Below are 15051 nucleotides of genomic sequence, written 5' to 3' on the forward strand. Positions count from 1 at the left end.
TCCAGAAGATTTTGTGTGTCCCCAAATGACAGATTCCTTGACTTTTAGTTATCTTCAATAATGAATAGGGTATATTTGAGAGTGAAGATAAATGAGAGAATAAATGAGAGTCTTTAAAATCATGAATAGTACAAAATTAGTTTGAATTAGGTCCAGACATACACAAATCCCCGCCCACTTGTATTTACTGATCGGTCCTTACCACAACTTCCTCTTCTTCTACCCAGCATTCTTTACGTGGGCACTGTTTAGGGTTTTTGCTCCTATGCCCTTTCCAGGACCAACTCAACACTCCCTAGGCACAGCACAAATTGAATTATATTATCCTTTCTCTATCCCACAAGCACCTCCTAAAATTCTGCCAAACGAGACAATTAACCAGCAGCAAGAAGATGAAAGCACTTAATATTCTGTAACTTAAACAAACTAATTGTATTTAAGCCAGATTTTTATATAAATATTATTCAGACCCAGAAACCTTTAATTAGCATGCTTTCATTTGATAGTTCAGAAAACTGAAGCTCATAAAGATGTTAAGTGGTCATCTATGCAGTGCCATCGGCATCTGGCAGTAATTTAGAAATATTGAATAAACAGTACTTCTCTAAATATTAATAAGGGCGGGTGGACAAAAGTATCTTGACATAAGAGCTCTCCTGCAAGATAAATGAATAATCTATTTCCTTATGGTGTTTGGAAACATGCAAATCTAGTTAATTCTGTATGCAATTTGAAGTAAATAGCAATAAATAACATTTGCAGCTAAAAAGCAGTATTTCCTAGGTGTCAAGGTCAGTTAAAATATTTTTATTACTTCACTTAATCTTTATATCACCTATGAATGGTGAGTATCTCTCTCCTTTTATGCACGTGGAACTGAGGCACAGAGGGTTAGGTCGCCCAGGTCACAGTCAGCAGGTAAGACAGTCTGGGTCAGGGTCCACACTTTTTTTTTTGGTCGGGGGTGGAGGAATTCACAAATCTGTGGACCGTACACACCAGTGAGGATTCCATGTTGCTGGGGAAGGATCCGCACTCTTAACTGCCATAATATGAGGTGTATGGCATCAATGGGTGATTTTCATTCTTCTAATCTATAGATGTTAAAAAGATGTCAAAAACCCCAAGGGTTAGACACTAACAAAGACACTGTCAACATGGCATCTCTGTTAAATATTAGAACGGGTCACATCATGAGAAAAGTCACTAAGAACAAGATCACTATGAGAAATGTCATCTAAAACAAGAAGGATACACGGAAGATGCTATAGCTAAGGAAACCTAGGGAAACAGCTGCCAGCAGATCAGCAGATATCCAGCTGAGAAACCTCTCTGATTTCCCCTTGAAGCAATGATGTCAGTCAGACAAGAAGCCTCCGAGGCAAAAAAGCAAGTATCATTGGCCCGTGCAGATCACAGCAGTGGGCAAAAATACCGGTAGACATGCATGGACCCCTTCAGGCACCTCCACGCCCCTTGTCAACACATACACGAAGAATAATGTACCCATGCAAGGCTGGTCCAGGCACATGCATGTCCCTGTGTGTATTAAGAGAACATTAGAAGATTATTGCTGGAGATTAAACCTGGGTTAATCTCTAAACCTGAAACAATGAACAGACAGTTCAGATTCTACATTTATTTTGTGATCAGAATTAAGTAAATATTATCAAAGCTAAGCATTAGGGGAAAAAAAAAATCCCAGAAAGTGACGTTCAGGGAACACCGGAATAAATTGCCAAACTGATCAAAGAAGGAATCATTTAGCATTGTGATGAGTTTTGATAAAATATGTGTAAACCAAGCTCTAATTCTTTAATTTGGTAACCTTCTTTATTCTGTTTCAGGTAGTAGTTTATTCATTCTTTAGCCCGCTGCACACTCGACAGTAAAGAAAGTCAGATTACTCAAAAAGTAGAGGGTACTCCGGGCTTCCATAGGAAGGATCAAGATACCAGCATACATTGTTTTTTAGGGAAGAGGATGCCTAATAAGATCTGCTATCTGCTACTCGGGGGGGGAGGGTATAGCTCAGAGGTAGAGCGCATGCTTAGCATGAACGAGGTCCTGGGTTCAATCCTTCGTACCTCCATTAAATAAATAAGTAAATAAATAAACCTAATTACCTCCCCCCAAAACAAACAAACAAAACCCAGAAAAAAAACAAAAACAAAAAAACCCTGCTACTTATTCTCTGGGAAGATGAAGGCACACTGCTTCAACCAGTAAGTACACTTGTGGCATCTAAGGAAAGGTCTGCCCCACTTAAGAGTCATCAAGATGGTAAAGAAGAATATATAGAAATGGTTAAAAATCATATCTAGCACATGGTGATTTTGAAAACCACTTTTTAAATATAAATACATCTTTACATTTGAAGGATAGTAAACAGGAAACCAGATGAGGGATCAGTCACAAAGTATCCGTCCCCGTTGATACAGCATCAAGCAAAACGAAGCACGACCAGACACTGATGGAGTTACCCTATGGTGTGCACTCAGCGACAGCTCCCCAACCACAGCTAGGGTACACGTGCAGCGAGCTTTTCTCTCTGACCCAGCTGTGAAGAGTTGAGACACTGCACAGCAGGACATGCCTTAGTTAGTTGGGTTGGGTTACTCGGGCTTTTTCAGAAATCCTAAAATAGGAAAACATTTTGTCTTTGCCCTTCCAAATCTCTCCCATCCTCATGCCCATTCCCTTCTCAATACCCAGGGAACTTTTACTGCTTACTTGGGATAATTTCTAGATTGGATGAAAGGCAGGATTTCAGAGTCTTGACTAGATGGAGGAAGCAGTAAATCTCGAAACCGTTCTGTCAAAAGAAAAATAAACATCAAGCTATTTAAAAAAAAGCATAAGATCATTTCAAAATACAATTATTTCCTAGTCTTTAAATTTGTTAACTATTTTAACTATGCAGCTTTTATTAGAAATTTACCCACCATTTTATACACTCTTAAACTACGTCTTTATTTCACTTTAATGACTATGCATATTTTTATGATTAATATATCACAACAACAGCAAATATAAAAATAGCAAGTATTATTAGTATAGGTTAATACTAAAATCTTATAAAGGAAAGGTGAGAAGAAACACATATGACCCATAAGTATACCAAGGAATCCACAATCTCATTAGTAACCTGTGAAATGTGAATTAAAACTACACACCGTAAGATAGCATTCGCATTACGTGGCAGTCAATTGACAGAAATTAATCTCCTAAGACAAAGTGCTAGAGAGGATGTGTATCAGCATAAGTTCTTATGTATGTCTGGAGGGAATGAAAGTTGGTGCAATAGCTTTGGAAAACAATTTGGTATTATCTTTTAAGTTTAACCTTTGCATAGCCTATGAGCCAATATTTCCATTCCGAGGTATATATTCTGCAGAAACTTTCATACTGTCTCAGGCAGCAATTAACAGGATATTCAGAGCAGCACTGCTCAGAACGACATAAATGGAAACAACTCAATTGCTAATAACTGTAAATCCATCACTAACTGAAGGAGAGCGGCTTCCACGAAATACTGAAAATCTACACTTGATGACAGCTATCTTCTCCAGGCCACTGAATAGTTAGATGTAAAATGTTTGTGACCACAGTGGTTACAAAGTGGGGCTGAGGCTCAAGATGTAGATTTTATCTTCATATTTATGAAAACATATTGAATCAGATGTTTAACTGACCTAGACTTTGCACTTTGTTTTCACCACCGACAGTTCTTGTAACACACTTGGAGAGGAAGTAAGATTCACACAGAGGTGGCTGTACCCTACAGTCCACAGATCCAAGAACGCACTTTATTTTTCTCCTTTAAGCATACCTACTCGTTGACATGAGTTCATATTTTTCAAAATAATTTTATTAACTGACGTACTGCTACTTTTCATCAACAAAACTATTATAATAAAATGACTAGTAAGTTTCTCTGATGATATGACCCTTGCTTTTCAGTCTCCTTTCCAATCGATGTAGTATCCCATTAAATGAGTGATTTGCAGTGTTTCTCTTTTTTCTTTTTTTACCCTCCATTTATCCCTTTCCTAAAATGGGTCTTGAAAAACATAAAGCCGAAGCCCAACGTCAAATGTGCACTCTACACATCAAGTAAAGAACTGTTCACTCAAACAGCTACATTAAATATGATATATCTTTGGATGCTAAGAATTAATATAAATTAAATGTTTACTGAATGATTCCCAAATTGATTTAAATGCAAAGAAAAAAATCATAATTATTAATAAAAACAACCATAATATAACACAGCTACAATTCTCCACTTACATAATCACAAAGTCCATTTGGTTGTAAATCTGAAAGAAAGCCTCTGGAGATAACACTATATTGATAGCACTAAACCAACAAACCAACCAACAAACAAAAACAACACCCCCCACACAGCAAAAGTAGCATATGAAAGAGTGCTCATAAAGCTACCCAAACAATGAAGTCCACAGTTAATAGCCCTACATTTGAAGCATCCTTTAATCTGAGCGTCATAAACGCAAGGACTACCAAGTGAATGTGAAGCCTCCTGAGCAGCTATCGTGACAGTCAAATAAAAGTTCATATATACACAGACAGAAAGCCTACATAGCACCTTAAATTGTGCTTTTTAAAACTTCTATCTTCATCATTATATTTATAAATTCCTAAATGTGAAAAATGAACTTTATGAAAGTATAATGAATGTTTATTTTTATGAGAATAAAAATAAATGATAAAATTATCCTAAGAAAAATCCAAGTAAAAGAAAAGTTGTTTATAATTCTTACATTAATCCTTTAGTCTCCTAGATTTTGACCATTTAATTAGTATCCCATTCTTTATCTAATGCTAAGGAAAAGATGAAAATATATTGATGTTTCCATTGTTAAGTAGCAGAAATTTTTAAGTAATACTTCTTCTATTGGAGCAAAATGTCACACCAGATGATCTGCTTTCTCAGTAGGCCCAGAGACTATCTCTAAAGAAAAAGGCAGTCATCCAAAAACTAGAGCTCAGTCCTTTCACAGGGCTTCTGAAAACAATGTCATTAAAGCCACTGAAAAGAACCGGAGGATTTTCTGCAGACTGATATCTTGATGAGCTGACTGATGAGGTGATAATGTCCGAACATGATTCTCTACCAGTGGGGGACAGATCTTAGTTAACACAAGCTTCTGCAGACTTTCACCCCCTCTTCCTTTCTCCCATTCAATCAACAAACGGATTCTGAGGCTACCAGATCTGGATGACATACTGAGCACAATTACATTAACATGGGGTCTCTGGACAATCAACTGTGAGACAATATTTATTTGAAAGCGAAGGTGAGAAAAACAAAATACTCTTTCCAATTCTAAGTCAAACTTTTCTGTACATTCACTGTAACTCAAGCTCTTTATTTTCCCCTTTGTGGAAAACAGTCAATCTGCAATCCTCCTCAATATGCAGAAGGTAATAAATGCAATAAAAATCTGCATAACAACAAAAATAATATGCAAAAATATTCCTGGAATGAGAAAAAATTAAAATCTTCTCCCTAACACTATTAAAAGAAAGAAGAAAAAAAGAAAACAATGCAGTCGGCAGGCAGCCTCCAGTCCTCAGATATCAGAGTCTGCCTCAGGTGCAGGGGAAACGCCTTTCCCAGAACAGCTGGAATCCAGTGACTAAACAGAGCAGCCAGGGGTGTTTCAGCTGGACACAGGCAACTCTGATGGGCAGTGTTTGCCCCAGAGCTTCCCATCACTTTGGCTGAGGCTTTGTAGAGACCACATGGTGATTCAGCTTCTTCCTCGACCCAGTCCCACTTAGCTTCCCCCTCCCTTCACAGGTACTGATCCCTGAAACTCATTTTCCATCCACAAATTACTCCTCAAAGTCAGTTTCTGGTGAACCCAACCTGCAACAGGACAGACCTCCACTTTGTACTCAGAGATCCTGTCACGTTCTTAGTTTCTACTGGGCGAGATGCATGTGTGTGTAGTTAAGTCAGAATAAATCATTTCCTTTCTAGTCCTTTCCAGAAGTAACATAACTAACACCTTCACTGCAAGTACAAAAGTTCATTGTTAAGAAGAAATGCTCTCAGAAACGCCCTCAGACATGCATACTTTGGAACAAGTAATATCATCTAATCTGGGCTGATGGTGGAAGAAATAAACAAGTGGCCCTTCAGGCCATGCGGTGTACTAGCCAGCTGCACCATGCCCCGTCCTGCAGTCCATGAGATGCACACAGCCATCAAGCCTTCAGGTGACAGTGTCAGTGGGAAATGTAGAAAATTATAATTTACACTGATATGAAAAATATATAGGAAATAGAGGTTAAACATTCAAAAATATATAGAGTAGACTGGACACCCTTATAGTCCTTTATTATGAAATATAATAAATCAATTCAACAGTAATAAACCAAGAAAAGATAATGATTAATAAAAAAGTAAATGTTAAATTCATTTGCTTTTTTCAAGAAAGTTGGTGATGAGCATGTAACCTGAACAAAATGTTTGTCAATATTCGTCATCCACGCTGGAAGCCATCACGATTTCACTGAACACACGAACACTGCTGATGATGAATCAGCTTCTACTTCAAAAGTTACTCATTATTTTAAGAAAACAATGCCCAGTGATGGTAATTTAACACAAATATGCAGAAGGTGCAGGAGGATCAATGCCATGGAAAAAGAAGTAACTTGACAATAACTGGGATCCAGGTGGCCTGGTCTTTGTGCAGTGCCAAGTTAAAGACTGGCTATTCATCCAAAGACAATAGGGCAATTCCAACTTCATAGGATTGCTCAAAAACAAACCATTAATACACAGGAAGGTGAGTAGGAGTGAGAAGAGAGTACATTTTAAGTGTCCATAAACATCTTTTAAAAATTTTTAAATTTTATTTATTTATTTTTTTATTGAAGTATAGTCAATCACAATGTGTCTATTTCTGGTGCACAGCACAATGCCCTAGTCATGCATATACATACATATTTTCGTTTTCATTTTTCTTCATTAAAGATTATTACAAGATATTGAGCATAGTTTCCTGTGCTATACAGAAGAAACTATTTTTTATCTATTTTTTTATATAGTGGCTAACATTTATCAATCTCAAACTCCCAGATTTATCCATTCCCACCTCCTTTCCCCAGTAGCCATGAGATTGTTTACTATGTCTGAGAGTCTTTCTGTTTTGCAGATGACTTCATAGTATCTTTTAAACTCTCTTACACTCCTTCCACTGATGGTCTATGTCAACATCCTCTACTGCAAGGCAACGTTTAACCCCCAAGGATCTCCTGTTACTATTTTCAAGTTAAGAGGAATAGGTACTTGTATCACTTTTTTTTTCTCTCCTATCTTTCCTTTCTACATTCAATTTTCTGTTCTTCTCACTCTTTTTTTTTTTAATGAAACTCAATCCCTTCCAATGAAAATTCCTCTCTCTCACTTCTCTAGTCATTTTCTACCCATCCCCTTTACTGTATCACAAAAACCCAAAAAGAGTCCAAAATACATCCTTCTCTTTGGAAAGGGAATTGCACAGAAGAAAGCAAGTTGGTCAAGCCCAGGTTCTGGTTCGTGAGGTAGGCGCTGGGGGTGAGGTCTTCAAACACGTACACTTCCACAATTTTTATAGAATTACAAAAGCATGGGGTCTGCCTATTGCAGTTAAAGAAGAAACAACGGCATGGATGAAGAAGTAAATTTAAGACTAGCAGTAAGACATGAGAAATACTTCTTTCTACCTAAAAGTACAAGAGTAAATTAAGACAAAAATAATATAAAGGAGGGAGAAGCAGGAGATTCTATTAATAATGGGATTCTGACAGTGCTGAGTATGTTTATTCCTGTCATGCATTCTGGAATTAGGGTGGATTCAGGGACCCACTGGGCTTATCATGACACAGACTAAAGTCAAACAGTATGGAGATTCCTCAAAAGACTAGGAATAGACTTACCATATGACCCAGGAATCCCGCTCCTGGGCATATATCCAGAAGGAACCCTACTTCAAAATGACACCTGCATCCCAATGTCCATAGCAGCACTATTTACAATAGCCAAGACATGGAAACAGCCTAAATGTTCATCAACAGATGACTGGATAAAGAAGAGGTGGTATATTTATACAATAGAATACTACTCAGCCATAAAAACTGACAACATAACACCATTTGCAGCAACATGGATGCTCCTGGAGAATGTCATTCTAAGTGAAGTAAGCCAGAAAGAGAAAGAAAAATAACATATGAGATCACTCATAAGTGGAATCTAAAAAAAAACCAAAAAGCAAAAAAACAAAACATAAATACAAAACAGAAACAGACTCATAGACATAGAATACAAACCTGTGGTTGCCAAGGGGGCGGAGGGTGGGAAGGGATAGACTAGAATTTCAAAATTGTAGAATAGATAAACAAGATTATACTGCATAGCACAGGGAAATATATACAAGACCTTACGGTAGCTCACAGAGAAAAAAATGTGACAATGAATATATACATATGTTCATGTATAACTGAAAAATTGTGCTCTACACTGGAATTTGACACAACATTGTAAAATGATCATAAATCAATAAAAAATGTTAAAAAATAAAACTTCATTAACTTCCCGTAAGACCTTACTGTTATTGGTCTACTACAGTAATATTTTATTTCCTCAGGAAACAGTGTCACATTAGAGTTAACGTTTCATTCCCCCAGAGTTGAATATTTCTCTTCCACCCATGCACAGTCAACCCGTCCAAAGAGCCGCAGAGTAACAGGGTCATTTTACAGTTTTACACTTGACACGTTGAAGGGTTGTTCTCAGAGGGACTGGACTATCCCCTTATTAAAGGAGTTCAGAATCTATAAACTGACTCAAATCTGGGAACTGGATGAAGGGCTGTGACTCTTACTGAGATGATTCAGGTCATGCTTCTGTTTGCCAATCCCTGAATTTTCTTTTCACTTGTACAAATCAAGTAAAACTTTACGAGGCTGCCCATATATTTGTGTCCTAAGGACACCATGGTCAGTTAGTCAACACCAAAGATCTCAACAGGTCAGTCCATTCTGAACACTATTCCAGCCATGCTGCCAATAATGGTAGCCACACTCATCTTGGCTTTATCAGTTACGTGCTGCCCCTTAACCCTTGCCTCTCAGGGACCTCATCAGCTCCAGAGCTCAAGGAGCCCACTTCAGTGACAGCCTCTCTCATTAGTCATTCTCGGCCTGCAAACTGTCACCAGAGAGCCTTTCAAAGCTTCGAGAATGCCTATCACAATGTATTTCTCAAAGCTGCAGTGGAAGAGTCCTTTACATGAATCCAGTTAAGGGGTTCATAGTCATCATATATAAGAAGTTCTCTCTTGCTTTCCAGTCTCTCTAAGGTGTTGGATAACTTCATCCACAATATATCTAGGAAGTCTATAGGCATGAATACCAAAGAGTCAAGAAAAAAAAATGTTTAAGATTTGAAACAGGAGGTTAAAAGTCATTAACTTTTATTTCACCTATATCTTGTTTGTATTTTTAAGAGAACTTATGTAGGAGTAATAGCTTTTAAAAAGATAGATATGTATACTATCACACACACACACACACACACACACACCCCTTCAAGGGCACTTGTCATTCACACACCCTACATTACAGTTTTTGTAACACTGTCCCCTTTTCTACCTCCTGAGGAAGACACAACACTGATGCAGAAGCAGCGTGCACACACACACGCACACATATATGCACATGCTGCTTAAAAGAGAAGGTACGAATTAATTTTTCCCAAAGCATTTGGGAAGTACTATTTAAATATACAACCAAAATTTGTACATCTAATTTTTTTTTTAGCAAACATTTGTGATCACGTACTAAAAATCAGGCACCCAGTTGGATCTTCAATAAACTAAAGGTCTAGTAAGGAAGACGTGTGTTATCAAAAGCTATGTACCCTGCAAATAAATGCATACTCCAAATATCCAGAAAAACAGAACCACCAACTCTGCCTGGATACACTGGTAACAGAAAGCAAAAGAAGCAGGGAGGTTTTATGAAAAGGTGAAACGAACCAAAAAAGAAGTCCTTCTAATCCAAGATGCCAGACGAAGCAAATAATTTTGCTAGTATTTTTGTTGACTTCTACATAACCTTTAATGACAGAGGGTTTTAAATTGAGAGTAAAACTAACACTTTGAGCCCAGTGAACTTTTATCAGCTAAATCACACTTTATTCATTCTTCACTCTCTCAACAAACTTCTATTAAGGACCTATTGTTTGTCACACACTATGAAGAAAACAAATTCTTATTCTCAAGGGCAGACCCTTTTATCACAAGAAATGCCAGGACAACAAAAGAACGGCAATGCTATTACAGCGCGACGGTGTTCAGGGCAGGCCGCCCCAGAACTTGCCACTTTGGTATGTGGATTATTTCAAGCTAAAGACAATCAAGTCCCAACTGACTCAGGAGGAGCTTTTTACCCTCCCCTTAACTGCCTAGAAGGATTTAGATAGAGGGCCTTACTAGGAAGAGCTATTACCAGAGATAACTTTTTACATCAAAAAGATTTATCTGCATGGCATGGAAAACATTTCCTTACCAAACATTTGCTATTCCCATCTTTCCTTGAATTACCTTCCTCCCCTTTGAAGATACCTGGTGATGGCTTACAAGCTTCAAGTGCTTGACTGCCAGGGAGCCTCATATCTTTGGGGTTCCCGTACGTAACTAAATTAAATTTGGTTTTTTTTCCTTGTTATGCCAATTTAATTATTAGGCCAGCCAAAGAACTTAGAAGGTAAGAAGGAAACAGTTTTCCTCCCCCTATCTATTTGAAAAAGAAATGAGAATATAATTACAAAATTACTTAAAGAGGGAAAGCTGTTACCCCAGGGATTCAAAGAAATTAATGGTGTGTCAAAATTCAGTGTTTAATTTTCCTTAGGAAAAAAAAAATATGCACACTAATCTTAGGAAAAACAAATTACTTCAAAAAATGAGAATTAAAAGGCAGATTTCCAGTAGTCCATCCAAACCAACTAGAAAGTTACAGACTATAAATTTTCCTTTCCTGAAAAGTTTAATTTCAAGTGAATGTTCTTTATTACCATGGTAACTCAGTCCTGAGTAACAATAGTTGCTATTTAAAATACTGCTTTCAAAGCAACATCAAAGGCATTCAAATTAATACTATTTTAGATAAATCAGAAAATCTAGTTGTAGAGGCAAGACTATTTTCCCATTAAAGATATAGACAAATCTTCTGTTGATAAAATTCAAAATGGAAATGGACTGCAATTCTAGAGATTAAGAAAACCCAATCAGCGGCATGGCCTGGTTATATAAAACTACATCTCTACAAATATCCCCATGTCAAAGGGATATTAAAAAAAAAAAACCCAAAAACAGAATCCTATACTTGTCTTATCCAAGGGGGAAGAAAAACAAGCCCACATGGGCAACTCAGAAGATGAGAACACAGAGCACAATATAAACAACCAGAGTCCATAAAGGAACCAGTCCCCTGAAAGGAGCTAGAGAGAAAGCCACCACTAAAATCCCACACTTGGCATTTATCTTCCACAATATTCCCTGTGAGTTTTTCCCAGCTATCCCCAAATTAATCTGTTACCATTCTTACTTGATGTGCAATTAAATTACCCTCATTTTAAGGTATATTTTTCTGGAAAGAATCACCAACTTTACATCAGCAACGGGCGGGGAAATGAGACGACTGCACCAACGCCACACATTGTAGGTGAGGAGACTCAAAGCCAGACTGGTTGACGGACTGGCCCGGGGCCATATGGCTAGCAAGAGCCAAACAGATTTAAAAAACGGAAACAAAAAGAGAAACAGAAACAACCCTCCCTCCAAAAAAGAAAAACACTCATAGTGGAGTGTTCCTCCTCCTGCATCATACGGCTTCTGCCTCATTCTCAGGAGAGAAAATCCTGTCCTCTCTTTTCTCCCCTCTTCCCTCCCTTTTCTTCTTGCCTGAGGATTACATAATAGGAGAAAAATGCACCAGGGTCCTGTACAGTTTGTCTGCCTCCACACCTGGTGCCTTCAACAGTGTAAGGTCTGCAGGTAGGCAAAGAGGCATTACACAAAGGAAAACTATTTAACAGATCCTTTTATTTTCAGGGCAAACCCAGTGATAAAAGTCTATTCCTTTAATATTCATTATTCCAGTTCCTACTTGTTAAACATACTATTTTTTTTTTTAAAAAAAATCAAAAGCTGCTTTTGAAAGAACTGCAAACAGACTTCTTGGCCTCTAAATACATCAATGAATCAATGTCTATAACTGACTTTCTTATAAAATATAAATTCTCTTCTATTGCCACAGAGTCGAAACTCCAAAAATTGACAGGATGAGAAAAAAAAAAAAAAAAAAAAAGAACAGAGATTCAAGGAAAGTGAAAGCAAATAACAGAGGGATTTTTAGATGCACACATTATTGTTACTAAGCTTTCCACAATCTACCTCTTAAGGCAAATGTTTTCTTTTCATTTGTCACAGCAAATGTGCTTTTTTGACAATGTTGGCATTCAACAAAAGAAACACCTCAAAGTGATCAAGGCTCAGCTTGATACTAATTCAGTCCCTGCTTTCTGCACAAACTCTGAACACCCCCTGGGCGTATATTCAAGAAGGAATAGGCAATTTTATCCAAGACCCAGAGAAACTGAAGGTTTTTTTCTTTCTAATGTTTTTATGAAGTTCTAACCTAAAACCCTGGGCAACAAAATTAATGGTATGAAATATATGGTCCTTTGAAATCTATCAAAACCAACTGTGCCCTGGGAGACTTCTCTGTTCTTAACCACAGGACCTCCTGGTCAAAGACCAAGTATGTGAAATGATGGATTAGGAAAGAGCAACAAGCAAATATTCAAATTCACTTCCTTCGTCAGGTTGTTTCAATGGACAAATACGGGTTTTCCTCCACTTCTCCGGTTTTCTTTGGCATATGCATCCCCCACACTGGGGTTGCCTGTCCATTTAACTAAGCCCTGTCCAAAATTTCAGGGCCAACTCAGATTCCCATTTCTTGAAGACACCTTCACCAACTATGCCTCCTAGTATTAATTTTGTTTTTATTTTTATTTTCAGCGTAATTAGGTTAGGTGCTGGAGCAGAGGTTCCCAATCTCCTGTGGACTACAGAATCAAGTTCAATTTGTTTGGCTTGGTGTTCAATATTCTTTAAAAAAACTGGCTCCTACAAACAGCCTTATCTCCTAATATTTCTAACTGTGAACTCTAAGCTCAGCTATGTCATCATCTTACTGTTTGCTAACAACACCATGCCTTTTATGGCAATGTAATCCTCCTTCCTAAGTGCCCTTTTCTGCCTAGAAAGCTCCTATTTTAACCTCTGTGTTCCAGCTCAAACATGTCTTACCACGCCTACATAAATTTCCTGATTTCCTGTGGCAGAGTAAGTTGCATCTTCTTAAAGAACCCTAATCACATATTCTTGAGAGTAAAACGTCAATATTTTGCATCCTCACCAGCAACAGATATTATCAACAAAGAAAATATTTGTTAATTGAGAGGTGAAATAAGTATTATGGCTATTCTAATTAACATTTATTTGAATATTATTATGATTTACTCTGTTTACAGAATATATCCATCTATTTTTTTCAGTTTATTTCTTATTTAAAGGAGCTCTTTATATATGGAAGGTATTAGTGTACATTTGCTGTAAGTATTTTTGTTGTTGTTGTTGTTCAATTCCCTTTTATTTTTTGGCATGATTTAAAAGTTTTGTGTCGTTAAATCTACTTACTTCTCTCTGTGAGTTCTTCCATAATAGAGTGGCCTTTCACAAGGAGACTTTATTTTCTGTATTTTCTTCTGACACCTTTACAGATTAACTTCTTTACCTTAAAGCACGTAACCTATCTGGAAGTAATTTCTGGTCACCTAAAGATTTAATTTTTTATAGTTAAGTGACACATGCTTTAACTGTTTAAAAACTAACACTTCATATTGATTTATGGCACTTCTCTTTTTCATATGATATGTATTTTCATGTATTAAAGGGTCTGTTTCTAGGCTATTGTCCTTTGTAAATACATTTCTTGTCTCTTTTGCTCTAGTACCACAGTGCTTAAACTACTTGAACTTTATAGGAGGTAGTGTAATAAATTAGCACATACTTTAGCATAAGCTGAGCCTGAGTTCAAATCTCAACTCATCCACTTAATAGCTTCATGTTCCTGGGCACGTTATTTAGCCCTGTGAATTCTTAGTTTGTTTGTAAAACTCATTTCACTTTATGTTTTCATAGAGCCAGTCCTATCTTGTTATTCAAATTTTTTCTAGATTTTCTTGTTACTCATTTTTAATTGTTTTCTTCTACTTTCTTCAAATAATTAATATCACTTTTTATTTTGAGTTCTGATTTTAATTGAAATTATATCAAGCCTATAAATCATTTTGGGAAGAATTAACAGTTTTAAATATTTTGCTTTTATAGCTACAAAAACTGCACGTTCCTCTCAAATGTTCTATTCTTTAAAGAAATCTTTAATTGTCTTTATATCACTTGATTCTCAACTCTCATCAAAGTTACATCGATTTTTTTCCTTTGTGACTTCTTTTTAATATGAAAAAAACAGTAAACACCAAATAGATGCCTCTGACAGGTTTAGGATCTTTTTTTTTTAGAAGTTTATATTATATAAGCCAACGCCTCTAGCAAAATAAACAAACAAGTAAATATAATATGGAGTAAATACAATTAAGAACCTCTTTGTAAAAGATGATTTGAAAAATCTTGCCTCTGTTTCTGCTCTGTGGAAAAAGCAAGAATGAGTATTTGTTTACGTAAATTCATTCCCAGGCCTAGAAAAAGATAACGTCCCATTTCTACTGGGTTTCCTTCTTAACCCTGGTGGTCTATTTCACTCCGCTGGCTGCCAGCTTTGATAGTCTGTACGGCTGAGCGCTGTATCTCAACCAGCAAAAACACAGCATTCCAAACCACCACTGAGCAGGCCGTCATTCCAGCGTCAACAAAACATTTTCACTGTTATGGTGAAAGTGTA

General features: G+C 36.9%; 1 protein-coding gene across 6 annotated transcripts in view; it reads right to left on the reverse strand.

Annotated features, from left to right (window-relative positions):
• Window positions 1–15051, reverse strand: part of NOX4 (NADPH oxidase 4) — a 128548-nt gene that overhangs the window by 31495 nt on the left and 82002 nt on the right. For all 6 annotated transcript variants that reach the window (XM_064492797.1, XM_031460529.2, XM_031460525.2 and 3 more), the window contains one exon: window positions 2734–2815. In XM_064492797.1, coding sequence (XP_064348867.1) covers window positions 2734–2815 — 82 coding nt within the window. The remainder of the gene's footprint in view (window positions 1–2733; window positions 2816–15051) is intronic.

Source organism: Camelus dromedarius, chromosome 12 (assembly GCF_036321535.1).
Source record: "Camelus dromedarius isolate mCamDro1 chromosome 12, mCamDro1.pat, whole genome shotgun sequence".
NCBI lineage: Eukaryota > Metazoa > Chordata > Mammalia > Artiodactyla > Camelidae > Camelus > Camelus dromedarius.